The sequence below is a fragment of the Sturnira hondurensis genome, unplaced genomic scaffold, assembly GCF_014824575.4.
Source record: "Sturnira hondurensis isolate 20B ecotype Veracruz unplaced genomic scaffold, ASM1482457v3 Scaffold0000167, whole genome shotgun sequence".
NCBI lineage: Eukaryota > Metazoa > Chordata > Mammalia > Chiroptera > Phyllostomidae > Sturnira > Sturnira hondurensis.
In genome coordinates this window covers 5,927,636-5,951,526 of record NW_028072798.1, presented here as the reverse complement: position 1 = coordinate 5,951,526, position 23,891 = coordinate 5,927,636, and the positions used below count along the sequence as shown (strand labels likewise).

The 23,891-nt window shown below is 43.4% G+C and overlaps 1 protein-coding gene across 3 annotated transcripts in view; it reads right to left on the bottom strand.

Moving 5' to 3' along the window:
* Positions 1-23,891, bottom strand: part of TULP4 (TUB like protein 4) — a 202,909-nt gene that overhangs the window by 38,227 nt on the left and 140,791 nt on the right. For all 3 annotated transcript variants that reach the window (XM_037056156.1, XM_037056216.1, XM_037056097.1), the window contains exons 5-7: positions 10,567-10,747; positions 8,897-9,031; positions 482-648 (exon numbers count right to left, since the gene is read on the bottom strand). In XM_037056156.1, the coding sequence (XP_036912051.1) occupies positions 482-648; positions 8,897-9,031; positions 10,567-10,747 (483 nt within the window). The remainder of the gene's footprint in view (positions 1-481; positions 649-8,896; positions 9,032-10,566; positions 10,748-23,891) is intronic.

Below are 23,891 nucleotides of genomic sequence, written 5' to 3'. Positions count from 1 at the left end.
CGAGAAATGAGCTGGTCTGAAGATTTCCAGAACCTAAGAACAAATGGAAAGGGGCCCACCTGTGCACACTTTCTTAAAGACCTTTCATCTTTTAAATGCAGTTAACAGTAACTTAGTTGAAATAGAGAAGTACATTACTGACATAACAAGCATAAAATCAGAGTGAATAAATGAAGATTCAGCTTTTACTTCTGCATGTTTCTGATTTCTACTTCAGACTGATGATAAACACCAGGTCACTCTGCTTACTGTCCACTCATTTGACTCAACAATGAAAGAAAAGAACGTATTTTGGTTAAAAGGCAAAAATGTCTTTCTTCCTATTTTTCCTGGTCCATACCCCATAATTTAGTTAAAGTCCACAAAGGATTAAATCTGGCAGAGACAATTACAGTGAGTATAACCACCTCACGGGTATTTAAGGGAGACGGAGGCACACCAACACAGGGCATCACAGTGCATGCCCCACACACATCCTTACTTGTACAAGAGTGTCCAGTGTGAAGATGTGCTCCCCACGAACGTTGTAGAACTTGACCATGGCGTTCTTCAGGAGAGGGCCGTTGGGAAGATCACCGAGCTGGGTTTGCCATTCCATACCAGCGACTGCCAGGAGGTCTCCCTGCGTGCACCACTGGGCCACCACCTCTGAAATCACAAAGAAGAAATGGTTGGCCTGAAGACTGGACCCTCTCTGAACATTGACTTAAGTAGTTTAAAAACAGAGGTGCTGAACAGATGTAATGGTGGTTCTCCCCTTTTCTCTCTTGAAGACACGGGCTACCCATTTCTCTGAAGACCACAGAGACCCTGTTAAGAACGGATGTTTATTACTTAGATAGGAACTGCAGTTCCCCCGAAACATAGCTAAATCAGGCGAAGATCATATATGCCAAAGCTGGCATGTTAACTATCTATCTCTAAGCCAGTATTTCCATAATAGGACCTGCAGAGTCTGGGAGAGCAGGGAAGGTAATAAAACTTGTGACTGTACGTCCTAAGTGCTCTGCCCATGGCTGTGCCCCCTACTCCCAGAGATGACTCAAAGACATTAAAAATGCCAGAAGTAGAAAGTAAATCCAGAGCGAAGCCTAATTTTGTACTCATTTGATTTCTGTGCACCACCGGGCAGATAATGTGGAAGAAAAGGATATACCTGCTATGAAGGCCCTGACTCTTTTACTCAAAGGTTGATGATGCCGCGCGGGGCTTAGAACGCGACAAAGACTTCTGTTGGTGGCAGTGGGTCAGAGAAATGTCCACACTGGGGATGTGATGCCCTCTTCTACCTCTCAGTGCCTACAACAAATGGCTCTTAAATGTTTTGCCTAATCCCAATGGGAGCCAGTTATTTATTCCTGCTGGTAAAACAAGCTGTTAGTACTCTAGATTTACCGTATAGTTTCTCTTCCTCAACACCCTAAGACCACAGGTGGCAGACAACTGAGTTCCCTGAGGTCTGGAATGCAGGGGGCCATTCTGCAGAGCCTGGGCAGGGACGTCCATGATGGCTGGGTCTAGAATTCACCAGCTCCTGGACTCTCACAGGTAACATGTAATCGTGGCATCTCCCCTGTTCACGTGTCCCACCGGCGCTGACACGAACACCAACCATTCAGAGGTCACTGAGGCACTTAACTCCCCTTGGAGACCGGACAGTGACCCTAGGACAGGACAACTCCCCCGACCCAGGGAAGCCAGAGCTTGCTTGTCGAGTTGGCCACAGACAGAAACTCGAGACAGAGGTAGCAGGGGCTGGGTGGAAGCACCTAGAACAGGCACCAAGTGAAAGGAACTCTGCAACTTCAGAAAGTGAGAACATCAGTAAAAGGAGTTTATCCTGCTTTTTCTTATAAAAGGAGAATACGGTTGAGTACACATCAGGAAGTGAAAAATCAAAGAATAAGATATATAACCTGAAACAGACTTTAAAAAGGCGACGGGATGCCAGAGGGCTTGTGTACATGCTCAAGTGTGGCCCAGACGCCTGAAGGCCCAGGCCACTCCGGCGGAGGGCCTCGTCCTGAGGACGAGACCGAAATGACCCGCTCAGGATGGAACCTCTGGAAGCACAAGGCAGTCCAAAGGAGGAGCCTAACGAAAAGGACGGAATCTACCGTTGTGTAGGGCAGAAATGTCACTGCAATGCTGCGGAAATAAAGACAGAAGCATGAATCCTCCAGGCTCCTCAGCTGCCCCACTCTTGTTAGTGGGTGACTGAATACCTGAATCACTCTTTTTTTAAAAATTCACTTTAATAAGAGTCTTTGCATTTTGTCTTTTCCTAACAGAAAAGCAGCCTGTGGCCCAGGGGCCACAGGTTGACCCAGACACGCAATCACATTCAGAGGACGAGCCCTGAGCACTTGAAGATGGTTGTTTAGTAGGTGGGGCCGTTCGAGTTAAGAATGAGCCCAAGCCTTTACAAGCAGATGCTCAGGAACTTCTTTAACACAGTCAAGGAAGAGAGTAAATAAATTCAACCGAGTTACTGTGGTCAAGCTGCTAAATTATTCAACAAACTAGACTGAGGCATAAGGAAACGATTCTATCGAATCATTCTATTGCTGCTTTAATGAGCCTGGGAACTTGACTTTCTGGACTGTCAAGTCCTGCATCGATGCCTAGATGCCTATCGGGTCGCTGTGCATCATCGCCTGAACACACGACCATCTGAATGACCTTGAGAGGAAACTGTTCCACTGTCCAGACCACCGCGCATCTGAAGATTAACATGTTGGGCCAGTGCAGGGGTTAAGAATGCAGAACCGGCTCTTTTTAAGAACATACTTTTTACTACAAGAACCCTTAGCTTTCCTTTCTCTGTTGGAACAGTCCAGATATTGCCTAGCTGTGTTTCTAATTTACAAACCCTAGGACTCTTGAATAAATCTGTCATTTACTTCTAGGCGAAGCCTCCTGACCCTTTCAGAGTGCATTTGACAGAGTTATAGAGTCATCCTGAGACAGATGCAGTCTACGAAGGCAAGCCAGTCTTTCATAGGAATAAGTTCCACAATAACCAGGCCATTCTTGTTCTAACACTTGCACCAGTAACACCACCAACGGACGCAGCAGGGTTTGCACCCTGACAGCACAAACCAGTCCTGACATACACGACAGGGATGCCAGTCACCAGGGAAGTCGGTTCCCTTGTAATGCCCCGATGTGCAGAATTCATGAGTGGGACTAAGAGAGGAAAACCTTGTGGTGTTAAATTCCGACCAGGGGTACAGGAGCACTCTCGGGGGCTGAATTCCTAGCCCTGGAGTGTTAACTGGAGGAGAATGAAAAAATATATATTTATTCAATTTCTAGATGTCACTATAATAAGGAAGAGACAAGGACACGAAGTCCAGGTGTGGTCAGGACAGAATCTTGGTTGTACCAGAAATTTTGATAAGCTATGTCTGACTTATTTTAGAAAATAATCCCTGATATCTTTGCCCAATGTCTGGTAACAATTTCATTTTTTGAATCTCCAAAAAAAATTTTAAATATGACTTAGAAGGAAAGAACTAATGCTTTATCCAGGAGCCTCTTTGCACGATTCCCAGCACAACCTCTAGGGTTGTGGCAACCTGATGCGCAAAGGAGGCCCCTGCTCCCCAAACACCGAGTTTTCTTGATGATTATGAGGCGTGTGTGGATTCCTGTCTCTTAAACATTCTACACAATAAAAATCAGCAAAACCACACTACTCTATTGTACCTTGGCCAGACAATCTTACGAGGGTCAAAATTATATATGCAGCCAGTGATGAGACACTTCAATCCTTCCGTGGCGACGAGAGCCCCGTGCAGCACCGCTGCGGATGGAAGGGAGGCAGCCAGGCTGCCGTGGGGCGAGAACCGCGTTTCTTCCGGACACCACATGTACTGGAGCTGCCGGCTGGGAGCTGGGGGTTCACTCAGGTCTTTCCCCTTAAACGTCCGGGTTAAAGATTCCTCCTTTTGTTAAGTCATTAGATGTGTGTGTACTTGTGTGTGTGTATGTGCACATGCACGTCTGCACACAGACAGAAAAGGAGAGAGGAACGAAGCAGTGACACGTGTGATGGTAAAACACAGGTACAGTGTTTTCTTTAGTGAGAGTGCTGTTTGTAAGCACAGTAAGGACTGAAAAAAGTCTGTCAACGAGGACAACCAGAGAAATCTTAGGAGCCAAAACTGTGGAAGCAGGCAGCTCCACTGACCAAAACCTCTGAACCTCAAAAAACTCCTCATGACTTTCTCAGTGCTCAATGAAATGATGAAAAGGAAATTCTGCAAAACAAAGAAACAAAGTCTCGAGTCTGAATTCCTTTATAAGGGAAAATGGGTGAAGAGATGTGCTTTTAAAAGCTTGCTTTACTACCAGAGACACACTATTTCCGTCAGAAAATTTTGGGACTCCTGAAGAAATTATTTTTCTTTGAAGGGTACCAGAATGTGCCGCCTGAAACATGCCTCATTGGCATAAGGATTGTTTTGAGAATAAGTAGATACAAGACAAGCTCTCTGCCTCTCCTGATTTGCCAAAAAACAAGATTTAAGTTTATAAATGTGTGACCTGCCACCAGGAAAAAACATAAATCAATACCTGGAGACTGATTTAGGCCCTTATCAACCTGGAGAAGGCACCAGAAGAAGCTACAAAACAAACTGTATGAATTAGCCCTTATCTTGCATTAGTTCCCTCCATTTGCTGCCCTAGAAATTTAGTCCTTTTCCTTTTTTGTCACTTCTCTAAAATGTATTATTCTTTTGTTAACATGCTGTGTAATCCCATGTTCTAACCACCCTGTGAGAGTTACTCATTTCCGATTGCTTCCCTGAGTTGAGCGCAATGCCCAAGTCAAACACTGTTTGCTTTTCTCTTGTCCGCCTGTTTGCAGGTCGACTTTACAGGGTCCCAGTTGCGGAACTTCAGAGGGGTAGGAAGAAAAGTTTTCCCTCTCCTACATCCCCAAGAAAGAGTAAAAGTAAAAACAAACAAAAACAACAAGAACAACAAAACCACCCAAATAAGGTAAACCAATCTATGGTTCATTGTATGATAAAAAGTCCCCAAATTTAGGATTCTCAGATGTTTCGTTCAGGCACAGCTTGCTCAGAAAACATCTATCTGCAAAGCAAAATCACCCCACACCCCCCATTCACATGGAACAGAGGGGTCTGGCCAGATATTTGGGGGGTCTGGGCCCAGAAAGCCAATCCCCCCACCCCGGGCCCCAGCAAGAAGGGAGGGAGTTACAGGAAGTGCCAAATGCAGCCTGGGACTGAAAGGACCTGGGGTTTGAGAGGCTTCCGTGCCTTGGTGTAACAGGATACAGCCATGGGGGCCTTAAAAAGGGATTTGTAATGGAACCCAGAACTCAGGGTATCCAGGAAATAATATATATATATATATAAATACTAAATATATATATGATGTCCTCACCCCACAAGTCTGAACACACGGAGCAGGGCCACTGAGAGCTGTTTTGCAGCTAACCTCTGGCATGGTCATTTAACAAACATAGCTATAACTTTTAACCAGTTTCACAGATACATTAAATAGCTGTGGCCATGCTTTGAGCCAGGGATATGGGAGTGACTTCCACCCAGGATGTAACTGGGAAGCAACTCCCCCCCGTGTTACAACGCCTGTGTGAGAGCTGGTAGTTGGTTGGGACCACATGGCTCTGGGGCTCCCTTTGCTACACAGCTCAGGAAGCTGAAACGTGGGATGTAGCAGCAATGCAGAGCTCTCTTAGCAGTTCGAAGAATGCAGGAGAGACGCTGCAGCAAGGGAAAGGGTGAAAGCACTCTTGCTGGTGGGCCAAGAGGTGCCATAAAGGTTTGGATTAAGAGCTGGAGATCGCGGCAGCGACACAGCTGATGGTGCTGGGAACCTTGGGAGGCCTGCCAGCTGATCATGGATTACTGGGAAGAACCGGGGACTGCTGCTTCCTTTTCCTGAGATACGGTACCCCAGACTGGGCCAAGGGGGTAAGGAAGGACTGTGTATGTGCTGGGATCTTAATGAACACATTAAGTCATTACTCTCAGTCTTTATAACCTTTGAATAAGTAATTCCTTTCCTTTTCCCGTGATTCCCTGGCAGCAGGCAAGGTGAACTTTGTACAGGAGGACTCTGGGAGAAGAAGGGGGGTTCATTCGGTAATAGTATGTTATGTCCCCCATGGGTCTGTTCTGATACACTGGGGCAACTGTAAACAAAGCCAACCTGGCCATGCAGACCTGTGTGCCCTGCCCTGGCAGCTGAACGGCCCCGTGACACAGGCTGCACAGAGCCTCCACGGGCAGTGGGGCCAGACGCCCCATCGGGCCAAGATGCTTGCGCTTCTATGTGCGGCTGTGAAAACTCCTGCTCCCTTCGGAAAAATGGCAGCCGAAAGCGGGGCAAAGACTCTGTGGGGCTGACAAACATAGCAGACACTGGCCCTAACTGGTTGAGATTTGGACACTCCCGACAGTGTGCAGGATTTGGGGGGGAAGATTTAAACGGGTGGGTGTGTAGGAGCTCACTCTCTTCCTTGTCCCTGGTTAGGGTGGGGCATGGAACGTTCATGGACACCACGGGCACACAGATGCACGAACTGGGAAAGTCCTAGGCACTAGAGGTGCGAGCAGCTTTGCACGCTGAGGCCCAGTGGACTGAGCCCCTGGCATGACCAGCTGCGTGACCGGGTAGGGCACCTGGTCCCAGGAGAGAGACAGAAGCTAGGTGAGGCAATGGTGATGCTGGAACCCACAGGTGCGCACCCCAGAGCAGGAGAATCTGAGAGCTGGAGAGATGAACACCAGTTTGCGCAGGGACCTGGGCCTCCAAAAATGACAGATAATCATGACAGGGAACTTCTGGGCATGGGTCTGGATTTCTGTCTTTCTGGGAAAAAGGGAATTTCTGGGTCTTGAGGAAGACATTGGCTTGGAGCAAAGATGCTCCCAGCCATGCCCCACCCCCCAATTGGGCACCCTATTAATAAAAACCTTTTTCCTTCTCCACCAATCCTTGTGCTATGGTTGTACACGGCAGCAGGTGACCAGACCCCAGGCTGCTCGTGTACACACACCCACCCACCCACCCACCCACCCACCATGAAGGCGCAGTTTGATAGGTGGCAAGGAAAAGGGCTGGTCGTGGGGACCATGAGCCATGGGGCATCCTAAGTTCCTTTGCACATGACATAGTTACGGTGTCGGTGAGAAACTGAAGAATATCGTAAGTACCTTTCTTCACTGGGAATTCTCTGATGATAATTTTTGAGACAGTAACAAAGAGAGACTAAGTAGATATAGGACAGGCATTAGAATAAAACTGGAGTAAAAAAATTTCATGTTTGTGAGGGCTTCTCTGGGTCATCTTCCCCAATCAAATGAGTTCCTGATCCTTTGCTGCAAATTTGATGGGAATGTGTTGAAAATGCTGCTCCAATACAATCTAGTCTGATAAACAGAAAAAAAATAATACATTCAAGGAATAAAAAATAAAGTTTTCATATGTAGGCAGGCTAGTAAAAAAAATCAGAAGAATTCACCCTATAAAGAATAAAAAGGAAATTAAGTGGTAACTGTGTTCTTTTTAGCCCTGATTAGATATTTATTAGAGAACAAAGTCCAGGATTTCAGACTAGACTCTGGTTCTGATTAAATGAATAAACTTGGTTAAAAGTTTTGAAAATTGAATTTTGACAAAAAAATAGAGCTTAAATTATTAAATATATGGGAAAATTTAGTTTATAATGACCATCCCTGTATTTGAGTTCCATAAAATACAGAGAAATTCAGAAAAAGCCTAAGAATTTGCGCTCATCCTCACACACACACAAATACTCAGCTCCGAACAGCTCATTTGTAGTATAAAGAAAGACTTCTTACTTGGTGCATGTTCCTAAAGAGTCTATAGGCTAAACAATTTGTGCGTTTATAGTTTTGAAGCGGCCAAATGGGATGCCCACAGATGGAGTGTAACTTGCTTCTACAAATATTCTCTAGTTTAAAAACACAATTACTAAGTAGTTAGGGGCAGGGAGATGTACAGGCAAATATGATGTATTCCAGCCAATCAACAGTTAGGTACTTAATTTTCTGGACTTAATTTTCTATTTCCCTGTGACTCCCGAACAACTCAGCCAGGACGCAGCAGCACACAGTCAGGACTTGGTCTGATGGCCGGTTCTGAATGACAGGAGCAAGTTAAACTGAATGTCTGGTTTGCCCCCACCTCCCATTCAGATTAGTCGGCCCTAGAACATCAAGGACTAAAGTAGGCCCAGGGGTTTCTATTTACATTATACCATTCAACCCTGAGAAGAGAATTCTTTTTCAGAAAAACCCACCATGGCCACACAACCAGTAGTAAGTATTCCCACACCGCAAAATTCAGACCACTCTAACTGCCTATGGACACTGCTTTTCTCTTGAGGTAACAGCCTTTCACAACGGCTGTCAGGGGGTATCAGCATTTGCCTGTTGACCTTCACATCAATGCTTCAATGGCATAACTGTGAACCTCTGTAAGTCTGCCAAGGTAACTTGACTGCACAAAAATCGGCCCCTTAGTAAGCCTTCAAATTACAAGGGCTTCTGCGGAAATGTGTCTCATGCACCGTCTGCTGCCTTGAGAACAGCAGGTCTTGCTGCCCAACACTTTGCAGACACAGTGCTGGCTCAAGGCCAACACACTGTGCACCACGGAGGGGACCACTCTCGTCGCAGTGGGAGAAGAGAGGGAAGATGGGGACTGACGGTCAGCAACCCCTCCTCTAGGCAAGACTAAGGAGCGACTCGTCAGGTAAGTAAAGGGGTGAAAGGAAAGGGCCTTTACCAACAGACTGCCTTAAGTCAGAAAGAGGTCACTGCAGGGTACAAGGATCAATAAGTACTGGGGTCATGTGCAGCCTCTGTACCTTTCAGTCCTGAGCGGATGACAGTAGGAGACAAGTCATCATAGTTGTTCATTAAGCTGATGTCCCCCGAGGTGAAGCTGACAGTGAGCAGAGGTTTGATGTTCTGCACCGGGATTGGATATGCTGCTGGACCATCTGTGGGGACAAAAGTACTGAGTGAAAAAGAGACAATGGGCACACAACCAAAATCCAGGGTCACAAAGCTGCAATCTTCAGAGGGTCTTGAAAACTGCCTGACAGTGTGGATCAGACACTAGACTGGGACGCTACCAAACAGAGCCCCACTGTACACCACTTCCAACTTCACAGCCCACAGAGGGTGCTCACCAAAGAACCCTGGGATGCGCGGTGGTGAAATGCATGAAAAGTGTATTAACTTGGGTACTAATGTGTTATATGTTTCTAATGGTAGGTAAATGTAACATGTGAATGTCCTGTAACATACAGGGTGGGGCTAAAGTATATTTACAGTTGTTCGTATGGAAAATTACACATTAATTAATAAACAATACAAGAACAAACTTGGTTTCATACACATACTGTTAGATTCAGACTGTAGACCAACGTTTGTCCCACCTTGTAGGAGAACGGTGGGGAGAAGGATGAAAATGTTGTATAACCCTGGTCCCAGTGGGGCAGGTGCTGATGAGGGGTGACTTTTAAAGACTTCCCCAAACCGGCTCTTCCTGGGACGAACCTGCCTCACAGTCCGGGAAAGAGCAAGCATCGTCCAGCGTGCGCCTTAGACCACAAAGGGCACTAAGCACGCAGCACGAGCACAGCTGTCCAGGCTGAGGGCAAGTCCTGCCGCAGTGCAGTCACTCCTCACTGGGCAGTGGTCCCTCCCAGTGTTTCATGACATGACTTCATTTTGTTAATAAAAAATAAAAGAGGTGGTGCAGGGAATGGGACACCGAGAAAGAGCCAGGCCCTGGGCAGGCCAGTTCTGCGTGCCGACACTGGTTGGTGATGGCCACACAAACAGTGAGCCTTTCACTGAGTCGGCCACACATTTACAGGTAAAACACTGCATGGGGTGAAGGAGGCTACAGTCCAAAACCATCTCCACCAAGTCTGAAACAATCTTCCATTACTGGTCTAAATGTGTAAAAACTCAGATGCCAACTAATCTGGTTTAATGTCGCTGTGAGGCTTATTGGGGGTGGAGGTGAGGGGATGTGGAGGTAGGTTCTTCTGAACTAAGAGAGGGCAGAGCTTCTACCCAAAATAAAGACAGGGGCATAGATATCTGTCCAATGTGCTGGCCTTCATTATGGGCAGAAGGAACAATCCTTTTCTCACGTACTAAAGCTATGGGCTTTAACAGCATCGGGGATGTGGAACCTCACATTCTAAGTCATCATGATAGCACAGCATGTTTCATTTCCAGCTCTCTTTATTCTCACCACATCTGAGGGACACAGAAAAGGCCATAAAGTCTCATTTTCTAGCTAGCAACACCTAAGCCAATGGCACTTCATCATCCTGACCAGTGAAGGCAAGAAAGAGGATGGCCGAGAAGACAGTCAAATCGGGAACAGAGATTAGGCGGGCTGGCCTTGCATTTCGCTCACGAGAGCGTGCTTCCCACTAAGTTGGGGTGTGGGCCTGTGGCACACCTTTCCCCCCTTCCTCCAAATGGGCCTGACCCCCGTGGAGCAGCGGGCTACCTTGGGGAGGGGAGTAGTCATCGGAATCCGTGTCGCTCTCGCTGCTGTCCTCCACCAGGAAGGCAGGGTAGTTCCAAGACATGCTCAGGATGCCATCAGACTCGTGCAGGAGGACATGGGCCAGCATCCTGCCGTGGCAGTCCATGACGATCACCTGCCCGTCGGCCGTGCCAAAAAGCACCTGCAAGCGAGGACCAGGGCTGCTGATGACCAGGGCGCAACCTCATCGCCTCGACTTGTTTAGAGAGGCAAACTATATTTAGAACTAAAAACACAGACCAGGTAAGTAACTGAGGGGATAAACAGAGCTTTAAGTAGAGAAAATTTAGCTGGTTGTTACCACAAGAATTTTAGTTCTAATACCAAAATGTGACTAGCAGTACAATAAACATATTCATTATGTTGTATGGACAATATCAAACAACACCAGCAAAAGCCCAATTACACCTTTTGCGAGTTGTTTTGTTTTCTTGGGTTGGAGGAGGAGTGTAAGAGGGTAATACTTACATATTTTCCTGGAAAATAAAGCAGGAGCAGAAGTTGGTTGGTGAGAATTTCTCAAATTGAGAAGACAAAACTTAGGTGTATGTTTAACCCAAGAGAAAGTACATTTGGTTATGTAAGCACGTTATCTAACCACACTGGGAAAAGAAGATGATCCCGAAACGGTCTTTCTAACATTTTACTTCATTGTGAATAAGAAGGGTATTAATGTATTAATTAATAGTTAATGTTATAATGTATTAACAGTATTAATATCTTCATCAAGTGCTGATTTTGTGCTAAGCGCTATACTGACAGCTTTACCTTACTACCTGTCAAAACAATCCTGAGTCAAGTACCAGTGATGCTGGAACGAAGCTCCCACACCTGTGCTGAGGCTGGCCCTAAGGAATGGCCCTCACGGCCGTGCTGAGGGATGGGACAGGCCCAGGGCAGAGTGGGCAGAGGAAAGCAGGTGGGGGTAACCCCTTCTGTCAGAGCAGCTCTAAAGCATCTCCCTGTGGCTGGAAGCTCCCTGAGCAGTGGTACTAGCCAGCGGAGGTCTCCGAGGGGAATCCTAAGGCTGGGAAGCAGGACCTCCATAGGCAGCACGCTATTACCTCCTGCTTCGTGTGGCAGGCCTTGCGGTCTGCGTCCACTGCCATTCAAACCTTTCTACCATTTGTGTCTAATGAGATCTCTCTACCCTGAGCAACTCACTGTGACAACCAAGCAAACTATTTCCATTTTACAGATGCAGAAACAGCCTGAGAGGAGTCAAGTTGAGAAAGTTAAGTGGTCAAGTAAGGGCTATCTGATTGGAAAGATGAGGATTTAAGGCTTTTCACACCCTTGCCTCTTTTTGCTTCTAAAGTATAACACTAAGGCCCTGGCTGGCGTGGCTCAGTGGATTGAGTGCTAGCCTGCAAACCAAAAGGTCACTGGTTTGATTCCCAGTCAGGGCACATGCTTGGGTTGTAGGCTGGGTCCCCAGTAAGGGTACATGAGAGGCAACCAAACATTGTTGTTTCTTTCCCTCTCTGTCTCTTTTCTTCCCCTCTCTCTAAAAATAAATACATAAAATCTTCAAAAAATTTTAAAAAATAAAATTATAACACTAAGCTTGTGGGCAAAGACTGTTCACAGTTGTTACCTCTGGCATCTTGCTTTGGGTATACAAGAGACACTCAATAAGTGTTTTTTTTTTTAATGCATTAAGTCTGTAACAATCAAAAGGCAAATTTTATCAATAGGACATAAATGCTGATGATTAAGATAGATTCACTGAGGGAGTGTTGGCCATCTCTCCATGTGGAAGGATGTTGGTGTTGAGAATACAATTACCAAGTCTTCCAGTGCTTTGACAAAACCTCAGATGCATGGCCTTCTGCTCAAGCATCTGCAATTTCATCTTGTTAGAACCATCCTCGCATCCCTGGGGGTTGCAGCTTCCTACAAGTTCGGTGTGGCTGAACAAAGAATGAAGGCATACACAGGTTTCTACAAAAATTACGATTCCAGGAAAGATACTGAGGAGATAAAGAAGGCTGGTGCCCTTCAGAGAACGAAATGATCTTGGAATGTCTCTGACGTGTGTTCTGAACTCTGAAACATGAGTATGTGAGCTAAGGAACAGTTTCTCTTGATGAATAAGCTAAGAAATTTTAAAAAATTAATTGCAAGGGAAGATATATTTCATTTAAGTAGTAATAAGCTCACAGAATTTACAGAACTGTTAAAATAAATCACTTCCTATCAAATATTCCTTTAAATATGATCTACATTTTAATGACTGAAAGCTAAAAAAAAAAAGGCTAAAACTTTCCCCAGGGGAAGGGATGGATTTATTAGTGTATGCCACTTAAAGAAAACACAGACAAAACCAACTGAAACTCTGCCGGAACCCTGGAAAGGCAGACACTGAATGCTGGAAAGCAGTTCTAAATGATGATAAATACAGAATATGACTTCCTGGAACTTCAACTGAAATGCATAATTTATGTATTTCAAATTAAAAAGATATGCTGGAACCCCACTGTAGTCACACATGGCATGGGTGACTCACTCATTTGTTCAAGGATGTTCTTAAGAGCAGCTCTGTACCTTGGTGCTGGCTCAAGGGGTCATTTATCATTTATCACTTACGGCTGTTTGTTTTAATACTGACAGCTCATTAGCAAACAGGCACTCTTCACACAGACACAGGAAAGGAGTCCCCTGAGCCCTCCGTGTCGGTTCTTGCAGTGCCCACGTCTTCCCAGTGCAACCATCCCCATTCTATCTGTGCCGTGTGACTACTTGGTCTCTGACTCCCACACTAGATGGTAAGCTTTTGAGGACTGGACAATGTCTGCTCTGCTCACTGCGATCTCCCCAGGCCTCTTGGTAGATGACACATAGCTGTAAGTATTTATGAAGGTGGGGGATACACCTCTGCACTGAAGTGTCTTTTGAATCCCACCCACATTTTTTCATTTTAGAGGAACACATGCCAGACAACAGAACAGACACATCATTCCCGGTTAAGGGGCCAGTGCTCAACATTACAGTAAGGTAAAATGGAACAAAAAGCCAGCCCCCCTCTTCAGCTCCCCACCACTAATTAGTTCCAAGCAAAGCTCTCCTGGGAAGAGAATATGCTATAAAATTTGAGAGAAGGAAAAAACCCAGCACAAACAGTCTACTTGTGAAGCAATGATGGAGGGAGTTACTCTGTTTTGGAACAAGTATGTCACAAATAACTGAAGAACACTAATACAACCTGAAATCAAATTTTTAAAAATCTCCACTACAAGTTCTTTTTATGCCCAATCACTTCTAATGAGATACCCTTACTTGTATGTGATGTATATGCGTACACATAATTCAGCATGTTTGAGCATGAATAATGCGTGGATAAACCTCAAGGGCATTATGCTAAATGAAATAATCAAGTCACTGAGACCAGATATTGCATGATCCCACTTCCATGAGGAATCAGAAACGATCACTCAAACCCATAGAAAGGGAGCAGAAGAGCTGTTGCCCTGGAAGGGAGGAAGGGAACCAGGGAGTTGCTGTTTAACGGGTCTAGTTTCAGTTACGTGAGATGACTGTGCTCCGGAGACCTGCTGCCCCACGTGGCACCTGCAGTTCCCAGCCCGGTGCTGTGCATGTGACAGCTTGTTAAGAGTACGGACCTCATGTTAAGTGTTCTTCCACGATGAAACAATGCAATATACTAGGGGTCTAAGCTTATCTTAAAGTCAGTTTCTAGTGAATTTAGTGTCATATTTTCTTCACGTGCCTTTACTAATACCACAGCATGATGATGGTGCTGATGCAGAGCCCTGTGGGCACGCCAGGTCTGGCCAGATGGCTGAACTCCAAACCCGACTTACTGCTCTGACATTTCTGCTTCGACAGCCCTACCTTTGGCACTGAAATACATTCTTGTGTCACACTGCAGGGAAGTGACATGTGTGCTACGACCAGTGACAGACCAAATTCTAGGCAGCCCTCTGCTGAGCCCCCTTCTTGACCAGGCCTGAACTTGGCCTAGAAAACTACTACAATAGATTCTCATCACAAATGATCACACACGCACACACACACACACAGACTTGAACAAACACTTGCATGGTTCTGTCAACTCAAGGCTGTGTTGCTAGGGTGACAACTCCAGCGCTGTTAAGTTTTTGCCTGGAAAAGCTCAAGGTTGCCAAAAGAATATACTGTTTGTTCCAGATAACACCTGATAACAGGTGCCCGTTTTCCAGTCTCTGTGGGAGGGTAGGTCCCTAACTTTGATAAATACCTGTTAGCAAACCCAGATAGCCTAATCACATTGGGATACCTGCCTCCTGCTTTTTGTGAATTTCTACTCTGCTTGCATCCCTTCCTGCCTCCCCATGTCCTACTCCCTAATTCTCCCTTTAAAATGCTCAACCAACTCTGGCTGGTGTAGCTCAGTGGATTAGGTGCGGACTGCAAACCAAAGGGTTGCTGGTTTGATTCCCAGGTAGAGCACGTGCCTGGGGTGCACGCCGGGTCCCCAGTGGGGGCCATGTGAGAGGCAACCACACATTGATATTTCTCTCTCTTTCTCCCTTCCTTCCCCTCTCTACAAACAAATAAATAAAATCTTTTAAAAAATGCTCCATCACCTCTGCACAGATGGAAGCCTAGTTTAGTTCATGCTCCACTCCCCTGCTTTTGGAGTCGTTATTCCTGGTTAAAATCTGCCCTTACCTCTAACTAGTGTTGGGCTTGCTTTATTTTTGGCACCAGTCACAAGTGCTGTTGGCTCTGCTCCCATCGCTCTGTACCCTGACAGCTCCTGGCCGGTCAGAAGCCTTTTACTCTCCTTAGACCAGGAAATTATTTCCTGTTAGCCTTTTTGTTAAAGAAGTTCATTAGTAGGCACAAGAAGAAATTAGTATTTTCATATATTGAAAAACACATAGTATTTTTTTGTTGATGAACATTTAGGTTGTTCCCACACCCTGGCTATTGTGAATGACATTGCAATGAATATAACGTGTAAGCATCTCTTTAAGGCCCTACTTTCAATTCTGTTGGATAAGTACCCACAAGTGGGATTTCTGGGTCATACGGTGGCTCTACCTTTAAGTTTTTGTGGCATCTCCATTCTGCTTTTCATAATGGCTACAACATTTTACATTCCTACCGACAGGGTATAAGGGTTCTAATTTCTCCGCTTCCTCACCAATGCTTTTCTTGTTTGTTTGTTTGTTTGTTTTGGTAACAGCCATGCCGACAGGTCTGAGGTGGTGTCTGTTTCTGATGCTGATATGTGCTTGCCCAAGGATTAGTGATGAGCATCCTTCACATATTTGGTGGTTACCAGTACGTCTTCTTGGGAGAAATGTCTATTCTAATCCTTTGCCCAATTTAATTCTGGTTGTTTGGTGTTTTGTTTTTTAAATTGTGATTATAATCCCTATTTATTTAGTTTAGAGAGGAGAAGGAAGGGAGAAAGAGAAGGAGAAAAACATCAGTTTGAGAGAGAAACACTGATTGGCTGCCCTCCGTCTGCGCTGTGTCCAGGGACCAGAACCCCTAACCCAGGCATGTGCCCTGACTGGGAATCTAATCAGCAACTTCTTGCCTTGTAGGACGATGCCTAACCAACTGAGCCACACTGGTCAGAGCTTGTTTTGTTTTTTGATGTTGAACTGAAGGAGCACCCTACATATTTTGGATATTAAACTCTTATCAGATATATGGTTTGCTAATATTTCTCCCATTCCAAAAGTTATCTTTTCACTGTTAATTGTTTTCTATGCTGTACAAAAAATTTTTAATTTAATGCAGTCCTGCTTATCTCATTTTGCTGTTACTACCTAGCTTTTGGTGTCATATCCAAGAAATCATTGCCAAGACCAATGTCATCAAATCTACCCCAGTGTTTTTTTCCTATGAGTTTTACAGTGTCAATGTCTTTTTTTATATGGCATAAAACTGACACACATACTGGCCCGCTGTGCCTGTGGCGTCATGGATAAGATATGAGACAAGGTCACACAGACTACCGAGTCCTGTGGAGGAAAAGGGACAGCATGGCTACTCTCTCAAGGGGGGAGCGCCTCAGAACAGCCTGGCCACCTTCTCAAGGGGAGAGCGCCCTGACCCTTGCCTAGACAGCCTTTTATTGTTTTTTTGTGTGTGTGTGTGTAGGAGTTCAGGTACAATTTACTGATCATTGTCAGGCAGTAAACAGTAGATAGTATACAAAGAACTATTAGGGCTTCTTCTAAGTCAGGGTCTATTAGCTAAAAGGCTACCAAACTTTGGGAAAACAAACTCATTTTTTGCCTGGGCCTTTATCATTCAACTAAGAGCATTATTAGCAAAGCAGGCTTCACAGAATTTTACATATCCTTTCTCAGGCCTGATCACCCAGGGAGCCCACCCTTTCCAGCACAGGGCTGCACCACCCCCTATCATTGTTTCAGGCTTAAGTCAGGCAGAGGAGACAAGATAGCCAAGAAATTTTGGGAGAGTTCTCTCAGACTCAGGGGAGTCAGGCTTCATCAAAGCCAAGGGGTGAGGGTCCATCACTCCCTTTCTCCACAGCCCCCCAAGTCCTTCCCTGGGGCCTCCATGTGATCATGCCTGTCTTAGGTCGTTCTCCCCTTGGGGAATCTTACCCACCACTGGCTAACTGATCAAGTATTGGGGACCAGTTGTGGATGAAGTAAAAGGAGCAGAAGCAGCACTACTGCCAGGGAGATAAGCTTTGCCTCCTTAGTGGCTTATGGTCTGAAGGTCACTCACTCACCTTAGCCATGGGGGTGGGGCAGGGTTACAGCTCCTAAAACCAGGCAGGGTGGTTCCCAACACAAGACAAGGCTTGGTTGGCCCTGGCTGGTGTGGCTCAGTGGATTGAGTGCTGGCCGGCAAACCAAAGGGTTGGTGGTTCGATTCCCAGTCAGGGCACATACCTGGGTTATAGACCAGGTTCCCAGTAGGGGGCACATGAGAGGCAACCACACACTGATGTTTCTCTCCTCTTTCTCCCTCCCTTCCCCTCTCTCAAAAATAAATAAAATCTGAAAAACACACAAAAAAACAAGGTTCAAATTTCATTTTTCCCCACGATCATATACACTTTTCCTAGCACGATTTGGTAGACTGGCCTTTCCCATTGTGCACCCCTGGCGCCCTGATGCAGATCTTTTGCCCGTGTATGCATGGGCTAACATCACGGTTCTCGATACTATTCTACTGGTCCCTATGTCTGTGTCTACACCAATATCGTACTGTTTTATTCAGTGCAGCTTTGTATATTTTGAAACCAGTGTGATTCCTCCAGCTCTGTTCTTCTTTCTCAAGATTGCGTTGGCTATTCTTAGTCCTTTGTGGTTTCATTTAAATTTTAGGATTTTTTAAATTTATGTAAAAAATTCCATTTGGACTTTATGTGTATTGCCTTGAATCTGTGGATCACTTGAGGTAATATGAACATTTCAATAATTTAAGTCTTTCACTCCATTAACACACAAGATGTCTTCTCATTTATTTGTGTCTTCTATAACTTCTTTCATCGACATTTTCTGATTTTCAGTGTACAATCTTTCAGCTCCTTGGTTAAGTTTATTCTTAAGTATTTTATTATTTTTTATGTTATTATAGATAGTATTTTCTTAATTTTCTTTTCAGATAGCTCATTGCTAATAAATACAAATGCAACAAATTTTTGTATACTAATTTTGTATCCTGCAACTTGACTAAATTCATCTATTCTAACAGGGATTGTGTGTGTGTGTGTAGTCTTGAGAAATTTCTACATATAAGAATGTCTTTTGCAAACAAAGATAGTACTACTTCTTCCTTTCCTATTTCAATGTCTTTTATTTTTCTTGCCTAACTGCTCTAGCTAAGACTTCCAGTACGATCTTGACTACACGTCGAGACAGCGAGCATCCTCATCTTGTTCCTGACAATAGCGGGAGAGATTTCAGTGTTTCACCATTGAGGATTATCATGTTGAAGTCTTCTCTTTTTATTCCTAGTTTGTTGAGTTTTTTTTTTTTTTATCATGAAGGGGTTTTGAATTCTGTTAAATGCTTTTTCTGAATCTATTGAAATGAATTTGTGGTTCTAGTGCTACATCCTGTTAATGCAGCATATTCATTTTCATATGCTGAGTGTCCTTGTATCCCAAGGATAAAACCCACTTGATTACTAGGTATCATTCTTTTAATGTGCAGTTCAGTTGAGTCTGCTAGTATTTTGTTGAGGACTTTTGCATGTACATTCAACACAGACATTGGTAATTTTTTTGTTCTTATAGTGTCTTTGTCTGGCTTTGGTACCAGGGTGATGCTGGCCTCAAAAAATGAATTTGTTAGTATTCCTTTCTCTTTTGAGTTTTTGGAAGAGACTGAGAAGAAATGGTGTTAATTCTTCTTTAAATGTTTAGAAGAAGTCACCAGAAAAGCCATCTGGTCCCGGCATTTTCTTTCTTGGGAGGTTTTTAATTACTAATTCAATCTCCTTACTAATTATAAGTCCGTGCAGATTTTCTATTTCTTCATGAATCAGTCTGGGTAGGTTCTCTTCTCTATGAAATTATGTTTCATCTAGATTATCCAATTTGTTAGCATATAATCGTTCATTGTAGTTCCCAATGATACTATTTCTGTGATATCAGTTATAATGTCTCCTCTTTCATTTCTGGTTTTATTTGAGTCATTTTTTTGGTCTAGCTAAGTTTTTCAATTTTGTTGCTCTTTAAAAAAAAACTCAACTCTTAAAAGTTTTGTTTTTTCTGTTTTTCCGTATTTTATTTCTGCTCTGAATGTTGTTTCCTTCTGCTAATATTGTGCTAAGTTTGCTCTTTTTCTAGTTCCTTGATGTCTAAAGTTAAATTGTTTGAAATCTTTCTTCTTTTATATATTGTGTTTATAACTATAAACTGTCCCCTTAGTGCTGCTTTTACTATATTCTGTAAGTTTTGGTATATTATGTTTTCATTTTGTCTCAAAGTTTTTCTAATTTCCCTTTTGACTTCTTTCACCATTTGGTTCATTAACAATTTTTAACTTCCACATATTTGTGAATTTTCATGTATTCCTTATGTTAACCATTTAGTTTCAATCCATTTTGATCAAAAAATGTACCTGATATGCTTTCAGTCTTCTTAAATTTATTTTCTTCTTTTTAAATAATGTTTAATTATTGTTCAAGTACAGTTGCCTCCATTTCCCCCCCACCACAACCCCTGCCCCACCCTTTGTTTTGTGACCCAACACATGATTAATCCTGGAGAATGTTCCTTGTGCTTTTGAGAAGAATGAATATATATATATATATATATATATATATATATATATATTCTACTTCTGTTCAGTCTATTTGTTAGGTCCATTGGTTTATACTGTTGTTGAAATCTACTATTTCTTTATGGATTTCCTGTCTGAATGTTCTATCCATTGAAAGCGAGGTACTGAAGTCTCCTACTGTTACTGCATTTCTCCTTTCAGTTCTGTCCAAGTTTGCTCCGTATATTTAGTGTTCCATATATTCAGATGCTATTACATGCATATATATTTATAATTGTTGTATCTGCCTTATGAGTTGATCTTTTTACCATTATATGTCTTTGTTTCTTGCGACAGTTTTTGACTATAAGTCTCTTTTGTCTGCTATAAATACAGTCACCCTTGCTCTTTTGGCTACCATTTGTATAAAATATCTTTTCCATCCTTTTGCTTTCAGCCTACATATGATCTTAAATCTAAAGTGAGTCTCCTGCAGGCAGCATACAGCTGGATTTTGCTGGATTTTTAAAAATCCATTCAGCTACTCTGTGTATTTTGACTAAGGAGTTTTAACTTATTTACATTTGAAATAATTATTGGTAGGAAAGTACTTTTTTAAAAATTTTATTTTTTTATCTTTAGAGGGGGAAGGAGAGACGGGGAGAAACATCAATGTATGGTTGCCTTTCGTGCATCCCCTGCTGGGAGTTGGCCTGCAGGGAACCAGCCTGCAACCCAGGCATGTGCCCTGACTGGGAATCAAACCGTAATCGTGTGGTTCTCAGGCCTGTGCTCAATCCACTGAGCTACACCAGCCAGGGCAGGAAAGTACTTATTATTGCTTTTTTGTTAATTGTTTTCTGTGAGTCTTGTAGTTCTTTTGTCCATCTTCTCCTCTCTTGCTATTTCCACTTGTGTTCCATTTTTTTTTGTATTCATATGCTTTCATTCCTTTTTCTTTTGTGTAACTTCTATAGGTATTTTCCTGGTGATTGCAACGAGGCTTCCATAAAACAACTTATAGTTCTCATATTTGGGACGTTGTCCATCATTATTTCTTTGAATAAGCTTTCTGTCTTTTTCTCTCTCTCTCTCTTGTCCTGGAGTCCCAAATGCATGTATTGGTCCAGCAGACAGTGATGCCCAAAGTTCTTTAAGCTTTCTTTACTGTCCCACTTTTTCCCCCTTTTTCACTTCTCTGATTGGATATACCTGTCTTCATGCTCACTGTTCTTTCTTTGTCTTGATCTGATCTAATCTAATCTAATCAAGCTTGATCTGATGCTAAAACCATTTGTGAATTTTTCATTTCAGTTACTGCATTCTGTAGCTCCATAATTTCTAATTTTGAAAAAATGTTCTGTCTTTGTGCTGTGTTGAAATTCTCACTTTTTAATGCATTTTTCTTTTTTTTTTTAAAGATTTTATTTATTTATTTATTTTTAGAGGGGAAGGAGAGAGGGAGAGAAACATCAATGTATGGTTGCCTTTTGTGCATCCCCTGCTGGTAGTTAGCCTGCAAGGAACGGGCTTGCAACCCAGGCATGTGCCCTGACTGGGAATCGAACCGCAATCGCCTGGTTCGCAGGCCCCCGCTCAATCCACTGAGCTACACCAGCCAGGGCTAATGCATTTTTCTTCTGACCTCATTAAGCACCTTTATAATTTCTACTTTGAATTCTCTGTGTTAAAAATCATGTATCTCCACTTTACTGGGGCCAGCCACTAGAGATTTATGTTGTACCTTTGTTTGGGACATATTTCCCTATTTTTTCCTTTTCCTTAATTCTCTGTGTTGGTGTTTGTGCATTAAGAAAAAACAGCCACTTTACCCAGCCTTAGTGGACTAATTTTGTATTAAAAAAGTCCCTCCCCAATCAGCCTATTCAGAGATTCTGGAGACCTCTTAAACCATTGTGCCAGGCCACACCACTGCCAGGGAGACAGTCCTCAAAGAGAAACCAAACCTGCCAACACCTTGATCTTAAACTTCCAGCCTCCAGAATTGTAAGAAATAAATGTCTGCTGTTTAAGCCCCACAAACCTGTGGAAATCTGTTATGGAAGCCAAGCAGACTAAGACAGAATCGTCAGCTACTATGTAAATTCCAGTTAGGGTTACATGCCCCTCTTGTAATTTAATGACAGATAAATTTAGCCTGAAACACATCAGTTGAAAAACTTAGCTATGAATGTAGATGAAATTAAGAACATGCTGTGAAAAATAATTTTGCTTTTACAAAGGTTCCATCAAACTCAGCAAATACAACATTATACACCCTTTAATGTGGTTAAGTATGAAGAATATGATGTCACCTATAAAGTACCAAAATTGTTTGATCCAAATCTAATGTAGATCCTACCTTACACTTTACAGGAAGCACAGCTGCTAGGAAAAGTTAAATGACACCACGAGTAAACAGTCAGTGGAACCCAAAGCCTGGAACGTTCGACAAGGTCAGCACACTGAGCTCATTATAGAGGCGATGTTACAAAAAACCTTCAAAGAGAGGAAACTACTCTAGACTAAAAATACAATACCAATGACTGTACATAAACAAAACTGGTCCTGGTTCCAGATACCAAAGAAATGAAAGATAAAGTCTATAAAATACATTCTTGTAACAACTAGGAAAATATAAGATAGTCTGAATATCAGATAATATCACTGCTAATTTTTAGTTGTGATAATATGGAATGACATTAATCTTAGGACATGCATGGTAATATGACACGATGTCTACAACTTTCGTTCAAAAGTAGAAACACAAAAAATGTGTGTGTGTGTGTGTGTGTAGAGGGAGGGAAGAGGGAGAGCACAGATACGGTGAATGTTAGCCATTGAGTTTAAGGGGGGTATATTCTTTCAAGTTTTTTGTAATGTCTGAATATGTGCATAATAAAAAGTTGGGGAACATTACCCTCAATGTCATCTCCAAACTATCGAGATCAGGATTTGAAAAGGGAGAATCCATGGATGGAATCCTATGAGCTTCCAAAATTCTACGCAAAGTGAAACATAATCATGAATGTGTACGAGTGCAGTTTTCCAGAGAAAGAGTTCCCAATTTCCATTTGATACTCAGAGTTGTCCACAACTTCCAAAGAGTATATAAATCACCATTCCAGAGAAAAGAAAATATATGACAAATAGGAAAAGAGCTGAATTTCAAACTCACTGCTTATAAAACAGCACTGTTCATATTTTTAAAAGTTAATGGAAGCCACCTCAAACCCCTTGTGATCAGAGCTATCTCAAGATGAGGGAGGCTGTGTAACTCCACACTAAGGGCAGGAGGCTGTCCAGGGGGCAGGAAGAGACAGAGTGGCCTCTTGCGGTCACACCTTGAGACTCCGGAGGCATCACTTTGAACATACATTATAAACTTTGAGCTGTCTTCATTCTCTCTTTTCATTAATAATTTCCAAACAAGAAACAGAGATGAAAGAATAATAAAGATGATAAAAAGTGTATTATTTTTCCCTGTCTCAGTTTAAACATGACCAACAAGAGTATCCCATACCTCTCTCTCCGTGTTCAGTTCTTCCAAGAATCTTCAATGATTCAGTATCTTTTCAAAAAAGACAGTGAACAACTTCCTTGAACAACTCTTACCTATAAGCCCTAAGTACAGAACCAGGGAAGGCAGCCATTGGGACAGAGGCTGTGGGCCAGGAGCCCAATCACTGGCCAAAGCCACTCTCTCAGCTTGCCAACGGGGCTAAAGAGCTAAGTCCCAGAGCCCAGCTTGGAATCTGCAGCCCATCTTCCCCGCCATGCCCATGACACCATGCTGCCTGCTCCGTTAGCCACTGTTCCAGGATGCAGCACAGGATGCTAGGTTCTGTCTCCTCAGCAAGTTCCTTGCACCTCAGAGGGAGGCACCAAGTCTTATTTGCTGTGTGTCCAGCACCTCTGGGTCTGACGCCTGTCACACTTCAGGTATGCTGTCTACTGGGGACATTGGCTGGCACGCCTCATCAGGGGGACTGTGATAGGAGCCTCACAGGTTCCGTCACACCAGGTGAGGAGGGCAAGTGAAGCCAAGACTTCCACTTATCTGTTGTTAAATGA